Raw genomic sequence first — 18,135 nt, 5'->3', positions numbered from 1 at the left:
GCCCGGGGGCCACGCCCCTGCACGTGACCGTGAGGAGCCGGCGGGGGAGGGGAGGAGAGGGTGCGCGCCTGCGCAGGAGCCGCAGGGCGGGGGAGGGGAGGGAGCTGGGGATCCCTCCCCCGATGCCCCTCCCCCAGGGACTCCTCCCCAGTCTGTTCGCGGTCGCCCTGCAACCCTGGCCCCCAAGAGCCCTCTCCGCGTCTCCCTCTGTCCCTCCCCGCCCCTGCCCCCCAGTGACCCCTCCTCCAGGGTCCTCTCGCTCTCCCTAGCGCTAGCCCCCCAAGGGCGCCCTCGCTCCCCTTGTCCCCCATGCCCTTCCCGGTGTCCCCTTCAAGGGTCCCAGAAGTCACGTCGTCCAAAAGCCCCTACTTTTACAGACGAGGAAACCGAGGTGGAGAGAAGGGCTTAGCCCAAGGTGACCCAAAGCCGTGCTCAGAGGCCACATCTGACCCCTGGAACTCATCGCTCCCTCAGTGTCCGCCCTTATTCACGCTCCCCCTCCCCGTTCTCTGATCCCTGGGCCTGCGCTGGCCACTCCCGGCCCCCAGCCCCCGACGCCCCCTCCCAGAAGTGGGGGTGGGGTGGAGGACCCCAGGGTCCGAGGGGTCACCTCGGTCTGGAAGTCAGCAGCATTTATTGAGCACCTACTAGGCGCCAGCTGCTTTGCAAATGCTGGAGACCCAAGAAGGGAAAAATCAGGGTCCATGCCCTCAGGGAGCTCATGAGAACCAGCAGCTCTGCCCTTAGATCAGTCTGCATCTACAGGAAATGCAAAGCAGTCTCCGAGGCAGGGGGGATGGGATGTCAGCAGGCTCTCCCTGGAAGGGGGATTTGCAGGACACTATAAATACCCCCTCCTGTGCCCTCCACTCACCCCCTTCCCTGGCAAGGCTATCCAACAGGGACAGGGACGTGGGGTACGTGACCCAGGCCGCAGAGGGGCCAGGAGGCAAGCATACATTCCATACTCCCTCCCACCCCCCCAGAACAGGTGGAAGGGGGCTGGGAGCCTTCCAGGAACTGCCCAGGCCTGGATACTTGGACAGTTGGGGCTGAGATGTGTTCTGGGAGACCCGGGCCTTGGGGAACCCCAGGGAGGGGACTAAGAACACCACTTGCCTCTCTCTTCCCCATCCCCCCACCCCAGAGAATTCTTCTGTCCTGAGCTGATGGGCCAAGGCATTTGTCATATGTCTGAGGGAGGTAGTGGGGAACCCTGTCCCTCACCCCTGAGACTCCCACATGCCCTTTATCCCAGTCTCCATTCTGGACCTCCAACTCTGCAGGCCCAACCTTCTTTCTACCCTCTGGGCTCCTTTGACCTCTCCCCATCCCCCTCAAGTCCCCAACCTAATCTCTGAACCCCACCCATCCACCCAACCCCCTCCCCCTTTCCTAGTTCCCATCCTGGGCCTGGGACCTTGCCCAGGTTCCTCCCTTCCAAACTTTACCCCTGACCTTGACCCCCACTCCACAATCCTCAGACCTCACCCAGGCCAGGCCACCCCACCCCAGCCGTGACCTCGAATCCTGTGTATTCCCTGTGCCAGCCACTGGAGCCTACCCACCCCCTAAATCCAGAAGTTATCATTCTAGGGTCCCCACCCCTTTTCCTGAATTTCCCTGACCCCAAGACTATGTAAACTGAGACAGAGTTGGAAAAAAAAAAAACATCATTTTATATATCAATATATATAATGTGTGTGCGTGTGTATGTGGAAACAGACTTGACAATGGTCCCCTCCCCACCTTAATGCCCCCCCCCCAGTCTAATAAATACCATTTACAAGAGTCAGCAGGGCCCTGGGAGTTCTGGGAGGGAAGAGACTGGTGGGGGCTCATGCCCCTGGTCCCAGAGTTTGGATAATGGAAAAGGTCATAAGGTTGGTGACAAGCCAGGTATAGCCACCCCAAGGTTCAGGGTAGTAAATGGGGAGGGGGGGACATTTCCCCCTAGCTCCACCCCCAATGGCTCAGACAGGGGTCCCTCCCAGTCCCCCCTGGAGTACAGAGGGAGCCCACTCTGTGCTTAATGCCCTCTCAGAGAAACTGGGGCATAATGGGAGAAGGAGGGCTGTGGGCCAAACCAGGCAAAGAAAGGGAACAGAATGGGGAAAAGGTGTTGGATGCAGCCAGTCCCCAGGTCCCTAATCCACAGCTTCTCTCTGGCATCCCGGAATGGGGGCAGATGTCCAACCCTCAAAGCCACAAGGGAGAGAGGAAAGTCAGCAGCCACACTGCTGTCTGCTCTGGGCCTGAGTACCCCGGGGCTGGCGAAGCTGGCGTAACGAGGCATCACCATACTGGATGCCGGAACCCATCCTCTCTGGGTCCAGTTCACCTAGGGGGAAAAGAGACAAGGAAAAAGGAAACAGGTATGGGATGTGACAGGCCCACTGGGAGGCTGACTGACAGCAACACAGAGATGCACAGAGACAGGTACACAGATGGAGATAAAGAGGGCCCTGTGTGCCTCCCCAGCCCCTCCCTGGCTGCCCATGGGACCTCACCAGAGTCAATCTTGTTCAATATGGTTCGGGCACACTTGAGAAAAGCTTCTTCTACATTCTCGCCTGTTAGGGCGCTGGTCTCCAGGAACATCAATTCTGTATGAAGCAAGGAACCAGTTCACCCCCAGAGAGTCAGAGTGGGAAAGATGTCATCTACTCCCCCTTCCCTTAACCTCTAGAACATTGAGTATCAGAGAGGAACAGAACCCATGGGACAGTTAGACCACAGAGTGCTATCAACATAAACAGGGCATCAAAAGGGGACAGAACTCTTGGGATAGCCTAGAACATGACATATCCCAAGTAGACAGAGCCCTTGGGGCATCCTTAGAACACAGAGGAGCATGGAACCATTAGGGCATCCTTAAAACAGAGAATATCAAATGGACAAAGCCTGTAGGATGAGTAGAACCCTTGGAGCATCCTTAGAATAAGTGGACAGAACTCCCTTGGGTCTCCTGGAGCACACAGCGTCACAAGTGGATGGAACCCTTGGGGCATCTTTAGCACAGAGTATCCTAAGTGGACAGAACCCTTGGGATATTCTAGAACATATCACAAATGCACAGGGCCCTTGGAACATCTTTAGAACACAGGGTTATCATAAGGAGACAGTCTTTGGGATAGCCCAGAACACAGAGTATCACAAGTCAATGGAACCCTGGGGGGTATGCACAGCATCACAAGGAGAACCCTTGGGGCAGCTTTAGAACACCCAGAATCCCCAGTAGACAAATCTCTTGGGATAACCTTGACACAGAGTGTTGCCCAGCCATGGAGCTCTCAGGGCAGATGGAGTCTCCTGGTGTAGGTGGCTGATTCCTGCCCCAACCCACTCGGGTCTGACTGGGAGCTCACCATTCTCCTGGGCAAATCGGGAGGCCTCCAGGAAGGTGACCTCACGCTCTGAGTCCAAATCCTTCTTGTTCCCACACAGGATGACCACGATGTTGGGGCTGGCCAGTGTCCGGGCATCCGTGAGCCAGTTGGTCAGGGAATTGTAGGTTTCCCGGCTGGGTAGCAGGGGGAGGAGGCAGCAGAGGCTCAGTGGCGTGTCCCCCCTCCCTCTCAGCCTCCGGCCAGGTCCCCAGTCACCCACCTGGTAATATCATAGACCAGCAGCGCTCCGGCCGCTCCCCGATAGTAACTCCTCGTCACTGACCTGCAAAGAGTGGTGGGTGGGTCCCGAGAACCCGAAGTTGCGGCCCCAGGCCCAGACCCCGGCCCGTTGCTCCCAGCAGCCCCCCCCCCCCGGCCCACACCTGAAGCGCTCCTGGCCCGCGGTGTCCCAGATCTGCAGCTTCACTGTCTTTCCCCCCACGTTGACCACTCTGGAGCCGAACTCCACGCCGATGGTGTGGTTGGAATCCTGCTTGACTGGGGAGGGCGAGGGGGAGTCAGCGCCCGCGTGGGGACCCCAGCCCCCCCCCCCCAGACCCGCGCAGCCCCGTTCCCTTGGCCCCTTCCCCAGCCAGGACCACGGACGCGGGTGGGGGGTCCTTACACTTGTTCTCGATAAACTGGTGGAGGAGGCATGACTTGCCGGTGCCGGCGCTGCCGATCACCAGGAACTTGAAGAGAAAATCTGCAGAGAAGGAGACAGAGATGGGGATGGAAAGGGAGAGGCGCGAGGGGAGCAGAGAGGGCAGCGCCCAGCCCCGCGTCACACAGCAGCGCTGGGGGAAGGGGAGCCCGGGGTCCCGCTCCGCCCCGGCCCGGCCTCGGCCCCGGCTCCTCCTCACCGTACGTCTCGGCCATATCTGGCCGCAGCGGCCGATGCGGCTGCGGATCCGGCTCCGGGCTCCGGCCCCCGCGCCTCCTCCTTCCGGCTCCGCGCCGCGGCCCTGGCCCCGTTGCGGCCTCAGAAGACACGCCCCCTTTTGGAGGGGGCGGAGCCGCGGCTCGGGCAAGCGATTGGCTCCGAGGCCGGCGCGGGGGTGCGAGGCTTCTGGGGACGACCCGCGGAAAGGGGCCGGAGAAAGTGGGCAGGGCCCTGATCTCGGCTCTTGATTAGTCCTGGCCACGGAAGGGGGAAGGGAGGAGGCCGAGGATTGGCAGAGCCAGCAAGAGAGGGTTGGAGACCGGAGCGAGGAATCTGGGCCCACGATTGGTCAGGAAGGGGAAGGAGGCAGGCTCTGCAATAGAAGGCGGGGCCTTGGAAGTACGGGATTTCGAGAGGGGGGGGGGGGGGGGGGGGGCCTGCCGAGACCCGGGATGGACCAGGGATCAATTAAAGAGGTCCAGAGGCCTGCCAGGGATCGACGAAAAGGAAAGGACTCGGAAACTGGCACCTGGGATTTAGCCGAGAGCGATAGGAAGGGGGCAAGGACAGGGACGGGACTAGCCCAGAGGCGCAGGAGACCAGGAGCGGCGACAAGAGCAAAGAAAAGGGCAACGGGATCGCCCCACCCTCGTGACGACTGATCAAGAATCATTGCCGAGCCCTGAGTGCAACCCGGAGAAGTGGCCTCTTGCCTAGGGATTCTTTTGATTGGCTAGGTGATTCCCAAGAGGCTTCCTATTGAGTGATGGCGACCCTATCTCGCAACCTGATTGGCCTGTTCCCATTGCGGTCCCTCCCGCTTCGGCATCCTTTTGAGTCAGTTCTCCCAGCCCCAAATCACTTACCTTACGGCTCCTCCCCCCAGTCTGACCTAGACACACCCCCACCTTCTGATTGGCTTATTTCCAATGCCTCGCCGGAAGGAGGCAAGAATAGCCGGGTCCTCGGAGCCCTCTGGAAGGGAAAGTCTGCCTAGCAACTAGTGACGGTCACAAAGCCCCGCTTTGCGGACAACCCGAATCCGCGACTCAGGGTGTCCCGCAACCCTGCACCTACACACGCTCCCGCGCACACATGCACACACAAAATCACTACCACCAGGCTCTTTGCTGCATATGGATATTATTAGCACAAATCTGGGCAAGGGGCACAGTGGAGAGGATGGGAAGCCGTCCTGGGGCTCGGGGCCAGCATCTGCTCCTGGACTCACTGGCAGTAAAAGTCCCATTTCTGTAAAGAGGGGGGGGGGGCAGAGAGAGAGGGCACAACCTGCGGTCGGGAACCCCAAGGGCAAGAGGGGAGTGGGATGTGGGGAGTCCGAAAAGTAGCAGTTGGGGGAAAAGGGGGAGGGTCCTCAAAGTGCCAGCCCCGTGCCAGGGAAACCGAAATATTTCCACAAAAATCTTAAGAGGCAGGGAATCGCAGGGCAGGCAGGTCTATAAAAATGTGCGCCTTAATAAAGGTTTTAGGATTATTGGATTCAACCGTTCCCAAATTTGCATATGAGGAAACTGGAGAGTAGCTCAGAAAGGTCATCTGTTCAGTCCGAGGTTCTCAGTCAATAGATGGGGAAAATGAGGCCCAAGGAAGGTAACGGGGCTTGCTTGCCTCGGTCCATCGACTATTAGGTGGTGGGTCAGGTATCAGAAGGCAGGGCTTAATCATCCAGGGGGGCAGAAAGAGGGGGAAGGGCATTTACAGGGGCTGCCGGGCACTCACGTCCGTTTTCACCTCCACCTTTCCTGGCTTCAGGACATAGTCCTCTCGAAGAATGCTGCTTGGGAAGTAGCCCAATCGGGCAGGCTGGGACCCGTAGTACTCCCCCTGAACCTGGCGTGTGATAAGGAGGTTCGGGAGGCGGTAAGGGCTGGCAAGCCAGAACCACCCCAGCCCATCCCGACAGCCCTCGGAAGTAAGCCTGCAGGTAGAGGTAATTTGCCCTGAACTCAAGCCTTCCTGACTCCAGCTCCACAGCTCTACTAGGCTACTTAGATGCCTATTTTTTTTTTAAATAGGGGTGTCAGAATCCCTTTCCACCATATCCCTTTTCTCTCCCACACTAACCCCAGAAAACAGCATTTCTGGCATCCCTCCCCAATTCTGGGCCCCAGCCAAGACTCACACTGCCTCCCCAGAAGAGGCGACCTCGACCCATCAGCTTGGAGTAGACAAAGACAACCTGGCCCTGTTGCACGGATAGAAATCGGCAGTCTGGGGCTGAATAGTCTTGTAGGGCAGTGGCCTGAGAGATGGGGTCTGGGGCAGAAAGGATTAATGGGGGCACTTAGGAGGCCATTTCCCGAGTGTTCCTCCCCTCCTGAGCATTCACAGTAAAGCCCAGTAATGCCCAGACCCAATCCTGGCATCATCCTGTAAAACCCAGAGGTAGCACAGTACCACACTTGTTCCCCTTTCCAAGATAGCATAAGGTGCCCATCACAGGTGTTTCCAGGCCAAAAGCACCCACCTTCCCCCTCCAGCACCGGATACCCACCACACCCCTTGCCCCAAAACCTCACAGCTGCACTCTTCATCTGCACACAGCTTCCTGGAGGCCAATTTAGCCATTGGTCGCCCCCCAAAGCCTAGACTGGGGAGGCTGCTGAGAATAATGGCAGCAAGAAGCAGAGATGCAGAGGGGCAATTCATGGTGTATGTGGGACTTTGGATCTGTGTGAAGTCTAAGGGATGGACTGAAGCTACCCTTCTCACTTCACCTGGGGTCTGCCTGGCAATTCTGTAGTTATCATCCCCTCCCTGAGTCCTTTTCCACCTTGTAAACTTCCAACTTCTAACCAACCCAAGCAGATTCAAGTTTCCAAATGGTCAAGAGAACTGCTGCTAACCCAGAACTGCTTGGGGACCCAGTCTGGAATTTCCTACCCTCCTGGAAATGCTAAAAAAAAAAAAAAAAAAAAGGACCCTGTTCTCAAAACACCCCAGAACCTAGCCAGCATCAAATCTTGCCCTCCCGCTCTGCCTCCTGGCCCCACAACCAGAGAAATCATAGGAGAGGAAGGCAGAGCCTTGGAATCCTGTGGAGAATTTCCTGTGGGCAAGGGAACAAGGAGGCTCTTGAGGAGTGGGTGGAGAGGGAGCCGCCTCCAAGTCTGCCCCATCCCCGGGAGACCTCCCTCCCTGCAAGGCTCCAACAAGCATCCCAGTGCAGTCAGACATCCCAGCCCTGGGGGAGATGGTAGTGAGGTGCTCCAGGTAGACCAACCCCATAATTTCAGAAAGTCTAGCTAAAGGGCAGAGGCTCAAAGGACTGAGAAGTGGGCCTTTCCCTTGGAAGATACCCGGTCCAACCACATTTTACAGAGCCCAAAAGGGGAAGGATCCCCAAGGTCAACAGAGAGGAAACAGTGGGGCTGACTCCAGCATTCCAAATGCTCTTCTGTTTTCCCAAACCACAAAGTACCTAGCTGCCTGAAACCTTATCATTTTGCAAGTGAGAAGACACTCAGAAGGGGAAAGACAAGGTCCAGTCATGGACTCTAACAGAAAGGGATTTCATTGGCGCCTTCCTCCAGTCAGCAGCAGAGCACGCGCTGTCCCATAGCATACTTGAGCACTGGTCATCCAACTGAAAACCTCCAGTGACAGGGAACTCACCACCTCTACATCTCAGGGTCAGCTGATTCCATTTCTGGAACCACTGAGCTGAAATTTACCTCACCCATCATTCCTCATCGCTCCTACTTTCTGCACTGATGCCAAGCAGTCAAAAATTAAGCACTCTGTGCCAAGAACTGATTATAAAGAGAAAAAAAAAAGGCTGGAGAGAGGAAGGGGTAAAAAGCCTGAGCCTTCAAGGAGCTCATAGTCTAACGAGCCTTGTCTCCCAGGAGAATTCCTGAGCCATTCCTGTCTCACTTTTGCTGCTACAAAGCCATCCTTTCTGCCCCACGATACCTGCCATCTTCTGAGGAACACTAGAAACCCCCCAAATTCAACGGATCCCCACTCTCTACCTGTCCCACTGTGGCCCTTCACAGCCTAGGTGCCTGGGAAAACTGCTGCATCCTCTGGTTCTCATCCCACCCTCTCCCACCTCTGTGGCTTTGCTGGTAAGATCTGGCATGACTTCATGTTCATTCAGTCTTCCCACTTCTTTAAGGTTCAACCCAAACGCTTCTGGGAGTCTCCCAGGTAGAAGTCGATTTGGGTTCCTCTCCAGCTCCTTACCTCCACGCCCAGCCAGGACTTCACACTCACCAGGAAGACAAGGCCGCCATCCCCCAAGCAGTGAGCTTGTCCCACACAGCACTCAGCCTGGGAGTCCAATGGTTCATGTAGGAGGATCCTCGGCTTCTACCCCGTTCTTTCTTGGTCTCTCCAAGCTTTCCTTCAACTATTCCCTATTGGCTACTTCTCCCCGTTACTGACCCTTCTACTACAAACTTATTCAGGTCCCCTCCCACATTTAAAGAATTCACTTAACCCTGCTTCCCCTTTTCTCAGCTACTCTTCTTCCACAGGTTTGACAGTGTCAACCACCTTCTCCCTGACACCCTTGCTTTGCCTGGTCCCCAAAGCATGAGTGTCTCATCTCACGGGCCCTCTTCTCAATTCTCTGGGATCTCAGGTCCAATTTTTGGCTCTAGGAAGACGATTCCTCAATCTGTATACATTCCTGCCCCCATTTCTCTTCTGCATGTGTCTATCCCTCGTGGGTGCCCGCATGCTGCCCATCACTACCTCTTCATGAAAGGTATTCCAAACTTGCCATGCCCAAAATAGAACTCACCTTTCCCCTAAAATCCCGTGCCTCCTTCTGGGAGTCCACCATTTTGACTCTGGCCTTCCTCCCATTCCCCATGGCTAGCTCCCAAGTCATTGCTTCTTTCCCCATTTCTCCCAACTCACAGGCCTCTGCCCAAGTTAAGGCTCCTAAGAGCTTTCCATTCCTTTTCCTCCACCACCCTTGACCTAACCCATATTCTCAAGTTAGCTTAATATCCCTAAACCTCAGGTTTGAACATGTCACTCCCGAGTAAAGATGTTGTCTCTTGCCTCCACACTCATAAGAAATACAAACTCCTTTTGTCTGGCACAAGCTCCTTCTTCCCCCCAGCCCACCATCCAGAAGGCTGTGTAACCAGGAGAAGGTGGATTTGGCGCCATAAAGGCTCCAGAACCAGGGCTGCCTTTGGCACTGCTGGGAAGTCTATGGAAGGCTGGACAAGCACGACTAACTGACCTTCCTCACTGAAAGCTACCAACAAAATCCCAGGTCTTATACTCCTTTGGGATTCAGTCAGACTGGGTCAGAATCCTCCCATTTCCAATCCTTCCCCCAACCGTTTCTGAGGCAGTCAGGGTTCAGTGATTTGCCCAGGGTCACACAGCTAAGTGTTCGGGCCAGATTTGAACTTGGGTCCTCCCGACTCAATGGCCAATTCTCCATTCACTCTACCACCCAGTTGCCCTGCCCATGCCTTCTCACACGCTGTCCTCCAGGTTCCTGTTTATGGGGAGAAACATCCTGCTTAAAATCCAAGCTATTTCATACCCACTTTGAAATAATTGTGCTCTCCAAGAAAAAAAAACATGGCGACGTGGGCTCATCACTGAGTGCCCCAAGTTAACTTGGACATCGTAGAAGAGCCACCCTGGGGGAGCCCCTGCCCCTCCAAGCCTTCCCAGGGCCATCTTCATCCCGGAGCAGGTTTTCTCCCCACAGAAGTGCTTCGTGTTTTCCTTGTGTGTATATCCAATCCCCTATTTCACTCCCAAGGAGAAATACAAGCTTTGTCCCACTGCTTCCCCTTCCCCACCCCCAGCAGTGCCTTTCTCATGACTGTCTGAGTGTCATTTCTGCCATTGAGGGAGCACAGATTTAGGGCTCATGTAAGGTCCTCCCTCTTTTGTTCTTCAGTCATTTCAGTATCTGACTCGGAATATCACTTGGGGCTTTCTTGGCAAAAATTTTAGAGTACCATTTACTTCTTCAGTTCATTTATCAGATGAGGAAACTGAGGCAAACAGGATAAAGTGACTTGTCCAGGTTCACATAGCTAGTAGATAACTGAGGCCGGTTTAGAACTCAGGAAGAGGAGGCCTGGTGATTCATACACTGTGGCACCCCCTAGCTACCTCCACCCCCATTTTACAAGGGGTTAACTGGGACTCAGGAGGTAAAGATTTGACACATCCACCCACCCCACCCCCCATCCCCATCCCCATCCCCATGGCAAATAAAGAGGCTGTGAGATTCCAAGCCTTAAGCTGACTCCAGATCCAGATTTGTATGGCAGTTTACAAAAGGAGAGAAAGAATAAACCTGCTGGCAATCAAGAACCCAAGCTATGGATGGGGAAGAGGCAAAGCCAGAAGGCAGGCACCCAGGGACCCCAACACCGGAACATACCCCTGAAGAAAGGAGAGGAGCCCCCTCTAGAGAGATGCTACACATCCTCACATGTCAAAATGAGAGACAGAGAGAGGAGAGAAAGAGACAGAGAGAGAGAAGAGAGAGGAAGAGACAGAGAGAGAGGGGGGAAAGAGAGAGGAGGGGAGGGGGAGAGACAGAGAGAAGAAAGAGAGGGAGAAGGGGAGAGAGAGAGAGTGTGTGTGTGTGTTCTCCCATCACCTCTGACTGAGCTGGCCCAGGATTAGACTGTCCTGAGGCCCATTTCACCAGAACGGGGTTTGGGGGTCCATGGACCAACGCTACATACAAGGAGAAACTTGGCACAGGAGACAGGGGCAGCAGAAGCAAGCTTTGGTTGTGCTGACTGGACATAGTATTCCTAGCCCAGTGCCCAAGTCCAGCCATCCACAACAGTCTAGCCACAGCAGGCGCTGAGGCCGTGCGTCATAGGGCGGGGGAGCCTCAGGACTCTACAGCCCCCAAAGTAGGAGGGGAGCAGATCTCATGTGTGTTTGAACCAGATGACCTAGGATAAGAGAATTGAGGACACCACTGTTGTGAAAAAAACCTAGGCCGCCAACCTTTTATTTTCGCCCCCAGCTCCAGGTGCAATGTCTGAAGGGCAGACTCTGGGTACAATGCTGGTCACACACACACTCATGCTACAGGCTGAGAGAAGGGAGCAGGGACTTACCTTCAGGGTACAACAGCCCCGAGCAGAGAAGCAGGGGGAGGGCCACCCTGGAAGGAGGGGGAGGACAGGGGAACGATCAGGGGTGGGGGGCTATTTCTTGGCAAAAGAGATCTTCATGGCATTGTTCTGGGTGATCTTAAAGCCCTGCAGGGCATCTCGGGCAGCCCCAGCCTGCACCTCGTTGTCAAACTCCACAAAAGCAATGTCATGGCGCCCAGGGACCAAACGCACCTCCTTGAAGCCAGGGAACCTGGGAGGGGGAGATAGAGGACTCTGACCATGAAAGGCCCTAGTGAGGAACTCAAACCCCCCCCCCCTCAACCCACCCATTTCTGACACAGGCAACAGGTCAAAGGGGAGAAGAAATGCAGCCAACAGGGCTGGAATCCAAGCACAAGGTATCCACCTAAACCTGGGTTCATGGAGGACCACCAGAATGCTAATTCTACACTCTCAGACTACCAGAAATTGCAGGGACCTTGGAGGGCCATCCAGGCCAACTTCATTTCACACAAAAGTGAAACCAAGGCTCCAAGAGGTCCCATGACCCGGCCACAAACTCCCAATTCAGCCCAGACTCCCTGTTGCAGCCAGGAACCAGACAGGAGGGCATCACATGATCTGTGGCTGAGCCCAAAGCTTCACTCAATGGGATCAAAGGAAGGCACTGCAGCCCAGGGAGCGGAAAAGGAAGTGTTGTCCAAGGTAGAGCCAAGTTAAGTGTCAGGCCCAGGTCCCAGTTGTGGGTGAGCAAGAAGAGGGGAAGGACGGCTCCAAGGGCCAAGGGGAGAGGAGCAAGACGGCTCAGCCCACCAGGGGGTGAAGAGCGGGGCTACACCAGCCACACCCACTACCCCGGGTCTCCCAAGACTTACTGATTGAAGAGCATGGACAGCATGAGCTCATTGGTTTCCTCAGGTAGGTTGGTGAGGAACAGGATATGGTTGGGTGGGTTTTCAGACAGCTATGAAGAAAGAGGAGCCAGTCATAAGGGGGAGATTCTCAGGCTGAATCCTACCCCCAAGGCAGACAAAAGAAACAAAACTGGGCTCACCGGCTGGGCAGGTGGCATCTGTCCAGGCATCATCTGTTGTGGGGGCATGGCACCAGGTGGGATCTGTCCAGGTGCCAGGCCAGGTGGGGGGATCATCCCTGGAGGAGGCATATATGGTGGTTGCCCTGGAATATGGTGCATGATGCGGGGGGCCTGGGTCATGGGTGGCATCCCCTTGGAAAGAGAAACAATCAAAATCATGGATAGTAGAAACTGCGACAGAAAATCAGGGTGAAAAAGTGATTTGGAAGCAAGACACAAACACGAAGTCATAGTCATCAAATGGGGAAACTGAGTCTGAGACAAGGAGACTAAGCTCTCAAAAAACAAGGGAATGGGGAGTCACTACAAGGAAAGATGACTTTGGGTGTGGGCAGATGTGTGAGGGCAGAAATTGGGCCACACCAACACCATGGCCACAAGCTCAGCTGTGTATACACCAGGAGACACTCACTGGGACGGGCTGGACTGCAGCCACAACTGGGGCAGCCGCCCCGCCTGGAACAGCTTTCTTGACCACTGGTGTTTCTTGGCCCTTGGGTTTTCTCTTCTCCCGCTTTCGATCACGTTCCACATAGGTGCCCTTCATCTTGGCAATGATGTCCGAGTCTGACTTGGCATACTGGATTCTCTGAAATCACCCAGAAAGATGCGTGGGCAATGGGCTCCCTCTCCATCCACTCTCCCTCCGCGACAGATTCGAAGCAGGTCTGGGGGCAGCTCCCCCTGCCCAGGGGAGAACAAGAAAGCAATGGGGGCCCTCCACGTATGAGGGGGACAGGACTGGGAGGTGATGAGAAAAGGGAAGGCAGTAGCTGGGTTCTGTGCAGGCCCATAGAGCTAACCAAAGCCCTGTGGCAAGGTCCAGGAGGCAGGTTTCATCCCACCAAGCTAGAGTCCCTGAAGACTGCTTCCCCATCCCTGCCCCGCCCCCCCCCCCCCCCCCCCCCCCCAATCCAAGCCCTTGCTTTTTCTGTCAACACTCAACAGCAAGGAGACTGGAACCCAAGGTTGTTGAACCAACTTAAGCCTGGCTTTTTCAGAAAGAACACAAAGCCTCTTTCTACCCAAAATAAGCAAGAATTTTAGCAACCCAAGCTAGTCAGCAAAAATGAGCTCTCCATCACCTGTCCTGGTGGTACCAAGACTCGGCTAGTCACATGATCAAGCCATTGCAAATTCCACTTATGTCTGTATGAGACCCAGGGCCCACATAACATAATTCCCACTTTACTAAGGCTCAAAAAGCACTTTCTTTATCCACGAAAATGAGCATCTCTCAAGGGCTACTACATATTAGGCCCTGTGCTAGGCACTCCACAAACATGTTCCCTTTCAGTCTTCCCAAGTACCCTGAGATGTGAAGCTGTTATGTACCACTTAGGGTAAACTGAGGCAAACAGCAGGGAAGCAACATGTTCAGGGTCACACAACTAACAAGATTTGAACTCAGGTCTTCAAGAGGCCAGGCCCAGTGCCCTCTCCACTGAGGCCCTCACTACCACACTGTTTATCCTGCCTAGATCTTGTCTATTCAAAGGTGTCTGCACCACGTCTCCATTTGATTCCGAGGTTCTCAAGAGCATATAGTAGGTATAAAGGCTAGGTGAGGGACCCCGGCCTCCAGGAAGTGGGTGGGTCAAATGCAGCTATTCCCATTTCACAAAGAGGACACTAGCTCCCAGAATAACTGACTTGTGCAGTGGAACAATACAGCTAGAATCACAACTGAGACTGGAAGGCAGACCTTCCAACAAGACTCTGGATGGTCCTGAGGGGCCATGTTGGAATGACTGTGATGGAAAAGAGGCTGGGCTTATAGGGCCTCTGGTTCGGGCAGCTACTGAGGATGAAGAGGGGACAGACACTGCAAGATGGGCCAGCTATCTTCCCTACACAATGACCTGAGGCTGGCCCTTGGTGGCCCCAGCAACTCACACTGTGTGCTAAGGGAGGGGACCAGCACTGGAAAAGCCTGCCATGGCTAGGGTCACAGGACCTGGATTCAAGCTCTGTCTTGGATGTTTATTATGTGTGACCTTGGGGAACTCATTTGACCTCACTGGGCCTCAGTCTCCTCTGAAAGATGAGAGCTGGAACAGATGCCTCTAAGAGTTCTTCTAGCCTTAGATCTATGAGCCAGTTAAATGTGGGATAAGGTATAAGGCAACCCTCCCCCCAGAGCTTTTAACATCTGCAACTTAAAGGCAGAGGTCTTTAACATCTCGAACAGACATGTGGGACAACCTCCCAAAAGCTTTGGGCTTCTCTGTCCTCTCCCAGGCAGCCCAAGCTGTTCCCCTGCTCGAAACCCTCAAGAGAGCAGAGGGGCCAAAATCAGGACCCCATGCAAGAGCCAGGTTAAAATGGGATCAGGAATATTTAACAAACAGAAACATAACAGAACAAGAATAATGTTAATGTGGTTTTCTAGGTGGGAGGTGTTCCACACCCCATCCTTTGGGGGATTCCCACTGGCTTTAGACTAAACTACAGTCTTCCCAACGTAAGCCATGGAGGAAAGGCTGACTGAGCCTTCTATTTGTATTTTCAGCTCAGCACTGCATACACTATGAGTGTTAATGGGTGCTCTTTCATTCATTTGCAGCTCTCCATAACCTAGCACTCATCTCTCCCATTAGCCTCCATCCCCACATCACACACAGCACAGCATCAGGCCAGTCAGAATGACCCACTGTGCCCTCATCTCCCCCTGCCCTCTCCTCTGCCACACACAAGTTCACCATGTCCAGAAAGTACCCCCTCACAATCTCCAGCTGCTGAGGCCCTGCTCCAGTTCACCTCCCAAACCCAAAAAGATCCAGCCTTTGCCCCACCCGTTATGCGTATTGGCACATGTTCTACCTCTAACCCCAGGAGGTTACGTCTTTGAATGAGGGATCATGCCCTCTTTCAAACCCCTGACCCATGTGTGGGGGGTCTCAGAATGTTTATCAATGTTTTAAAAGGACCCAAATTTGTTAAAGTGCTAACCATGGGTTTGTCATAGAATGGAAAACCCTGCATGGAGCGTAGAGCATTGGTGGCACTGCTGATCTCCTTGAAGATGACAAATGCTTGTCCCCTCATCTTCAGACTCCTCGATACCAGGATGTCCAGAATCTGACCGAACTGGGAGAAGATGGCATAGAGGGATTTCTTCAGTTCTGGGGAAAAATGGCAAAACAGGGCTGTCAGGCAGTAGCCTCCCTCAGGGAGAAGAAAAAGCCCCAGCAGCCACACTTGTTGAGCCAGGCCAAGGTTGAGCCCTCATTCCCAAGCCTCAGATGGCTGCCCCAAGGGTTGGGGGGAGTGTGAGCTGGGGAAAGAAGGGCCTCACACTCACCATCCTTCTTTATCTTCTCATTGAGGTTATTGATGTAAATGGTATGGTTGGGACGTGACTCGGGTACTGCCATGGTGAAAAACTCTTGAGGTTGGCCTGAAAGCAGAGGGGGCCTGGGTTACTCCAGCTCGAGGGCTCCTTCAGCCCTTGCTTCCTCCCAAGAATCCCAGGGCCACAGTCAAGGCAGCAAGAGGCCTTTCTTGCTCCAACATCCCCTGGAAGAGAAGCTGAAGACCTCACGAGGCAGCCCACTGGGCCCTGGGACACTTCTCAGCATTCACAAACTGCTGTTTACAACTGGCCAAAATCTGACCCCCCAACTCATCATCCACCAATTCTAGTCCTGATTTCTAGACCCAAACAGAGCAAGGCTGACTCCTCTTCCCTCCCCGACTTGTCTCCTGTGAACTTCCCAGAAAGCATGGGGCAGCAGGAGGGAAGGCAGAGACCTCCCCAACCCAATCCTAGACACCTTCCTAGCATTAAGATGTAGACTCTGAAATGGCCTCACTCACCAAGAACACCAAGGAAATGCTTATTGAACTGAATCTCATGGATGGCCCCCACAAAACAGACTCTCAGTTCAACTCAATAGACACATGTTACAAGCAGGAGCACAAGAAAATCGTTAACACTACGAGGCGCACCAACGGGCCACGCGGACATCATAGGCAAATCTTCTCCCGGGCAGGGAAAGAGTAAAGGAACTACAGGAGAGGAAGGTTGCTAGGCCCAGCACGGAGGCTCAAGGGGAAGCCTGGGGAAACTGAGCCCTGCCTCAGACCTGTGTTGCCTGGGGGGCCCTCAGTGAGTTCCATGAGCTCAGTGACACAAGGAAGGGCACCACCCCATTCCAGATGAGCTGCTGATCTGCCACCGGGACAAAACCAGAGGCCTAACCAAACACCGAGTTCTTTGGATGTGGTGCTTTCAAATATGTTGTCACGACCTATCATCCCAACAACCCCATGAGGTAAAGAGAGATGCCCTACACCCATTTTTGAGACGAGGAAACAGAAATACAAGAGGTAAAAAAAGCTGGAAGTCACACAGCTCATCCGCTAAGATTCAAAGCTGGGAGGCAGCAAGATGGTGAAGCGGGCAAAGCACCAGCTGTGACCTCAGACAACTCACTTAACCTCGATCTGATCGATCCACTCACACCTCTGCTCAAAGACCTTAAGGACCCCTCTGCCTCAGGGTGGCATTCTAGGCCCTCCAAGATGAGCGGCCCAAGCATCTCCCAACCTTCTAGCCCAGCCTGCGCCTCAAGTCAACATCCATTCCCATCACCCCCATCACAACTTATTTCAGGCAAGGTGAGAAGCCAAGGCGGCTCCTAGGAGGCTGGGAAGGGGCAAAGGGCGCAGAGGCTAAGGGGCCGCAGGGGAGTGGGAGGAGAGGATCGGCTGCCCGTGGCAAGGGTTGGGGGTTCCGAGGGGCTCGAGGGCTGGCTTCCTCAAGGAGGCCCAGGGCGGTCCCAGCGCAGAACCAGCCCCGTGCACCCGGGAAGCAGCGGGCTCTGGAAGAGGGGGCGAGGCGAGAGGCACCCGAGGCTGGGCCGGCCCTGGCTCACGCTGCAGAATTCGAACACAGCTCTTCCTGCCTCTCAAGCTCACCAAGCTGGTCTTGGCCAACATTTATCAGGTGCCCAGGGTGTGCAGGGCCGGGACACAGACGGGGAAATCAGAAGGGAGGGGAGGGAGAGGGCGACGACTTGCCGGTTCACACGGCCAGCGGTCCGCGCCCCACGGCTCTAGGTCCAAATCCAGGGCTCCGGCCACCGCACCACCACCGCGCCTGCCCCGGGCGGCCGATCCAGGAGCAGCAGCGTCCCCGGGTGCCCACGAAGCTCGGCTGCAGGAGCCACGGAACGACGGAGGCTGGGTCTGCGAGGGAAGATAAGGGTGCTTGGAGGGTCCGGCTATGGAGCTCCGGCCTCCGGCAGCCCCCCGCGCGCTCACGGCCACGTGCCTGAGGGCCGGCCCGGCGCGCCGCCATTGGCGGGCGTTCGCCTAGCCCCGCCCCCCCCGGGAGAACAAGAGCCCGAGAGAGGGGGACCGGTAGGGGATGAAAGGGGTAGAATGGGGAGTGGGGCCGTCGAGGGGGACTCCGAGGCTGGAGGAAGGACCCGAGCCCGGCGCGCCGCCCGCCCGGGCCCGAAGGCGGTCGCCTGTGGGGAATACTTACTAATGGCGTGCGTCCGCGAGTCACGTCGGCGGCTCTCTGGTGGGTCCCTCCTCCGCGGGACTCGGCGGCACTAGGCCCCGCCCCCCATCATTAAGAGAACCAATCCAGATGCGGGACGTCTGAACAACCAGAGATATCCCCGCCCCATCTGCGCACTCTTAGCCAATCAGAATGCAACATTG

General features: G+C 55.3%; 3 protein-coding genes across 6 annotated transcripts; all 3 read right to left on the bottom strand.

Moving 5' to 3' along the window:
• Positions 1-1,655: 1,655 nt before the first annotated feature.
• Positions 1,656-4,411, bottom strand: RAB4B (RAB4B, member RAS oncogene family). Of its 4 annotated transcripts, XM_069079512.1 has the most exons (8): positions 4,253-4,411; positions 4,015-4,095; positions 3,773-3,887; positions 3,610-3,672; positions 3,369-3,523; positions 2,511-2,606; positions 2,202-2,341; positions 1,656-1,744 (listed from the first exon to the last, which is right to left on the bottom strand). In XM_069079512.1, exons 1-7 carry the CDS (start codon positions 4,266-4,268, stop codon positions 2,226-2,228), a joined length of 642 nt encoding a protein of 213 aa, XP_068935613.1. In that variant the 5' UTR covers positions 4,269-4,411; the 3' UTR covers positions 1,656-1,744; positions 2,202-2,225. The 4 variants fall into 4 exon arrangements, with proteins under 4 accessions (XP_068935613.1, XP_068935615.1, XP_068935616.1 ...); XM_069079514.1 differs by lacking the exon at positions 2,202-2,341 and having other exon boundaries at positions 1,656-1,738; positions 2,536-2,606; XM_069079515.1 differs by lacking the exon at positions 2,202-2,341 and having other exon boundaries at positions 1,656-1,731; positions 2,550-2,606.
• Positions 4,412-5,398: 987 nt separating this feature from the next.
• MIA (MIA SH3 domain containing) lies at positions 5,399-7,048 on the bottom strand. The gene is made up of 4 exons (XM_069078279.1): positions 6,813-7,048; positions 6,416-6,549; positions 6,013-6,123; positions 5,399-5,523 (listed from the first exon to the last, which is right to left on the bottom strand). Exons 1-4 carry the CDS (start codon positions 6,940-6,942, stop codon positions 5,500-5,502), a joined length of 399 nt encoding a protein of 132 aa, XP_068934380.1. The 5' UTR covers positions 6,943-7,048; the 3' UTR covers positions 5,399-5,499.
• Positions 7,049-11,224: 4,176 nt separating this feature from the next.
• SNRPA (small nuclear ribonucleoprotein polypeptide A) lies at positions 11,225-18,105 on the bottom strand. Its single transcript, XM_069078916.1, has 8 exons — positions 17,954-18,105; positions 17,485-17,652; positions 15,764-15,859; positions 15,412-15,584; positions 12,872-13,048; positions 12,418-12,591; positions 12,239-12,327; positions 11,225-11,613 (listed from the first exon to the last, which is right to left on the bottom strand). The coding sequence occupies exons 3-8, from the start codon at positions 15,834-15,836 to the stop codon at positions 11,454-11,456; spliced, it is 846 nt and encodes a 281-aa protein (XP_068935017.1). The 5' UTR covers positions 15,837-15,859; positions 17,485-17,652; positions 17,954-18,105; the 3' UTR covers positions 11,225-11,453.
• Between the last annotated feature and the right edge of the window lie 30 nt (positions 18,106-18,135).

Source organism: Petaurus breviceps, unplaced genomic scaffold (genome assembly GCF_028583685.1).
Source record: "Petaurus breviceps papuanus isolate PSGF00001 unplaced genomic scaffold, PetGlider_PUasm1.0 91041, whole genome shotgun sequence".
In the NCBI taxonomy this organism is placed as follows: Eukaryota; Metazoa; Chordata; class Mammalia; order Diprotodontia; family Petauridae; genus Petaurus; species Petaurus breviceps.
This window is presented reverse-complemented; position numbering and strand designations above follow the sequence as displayed.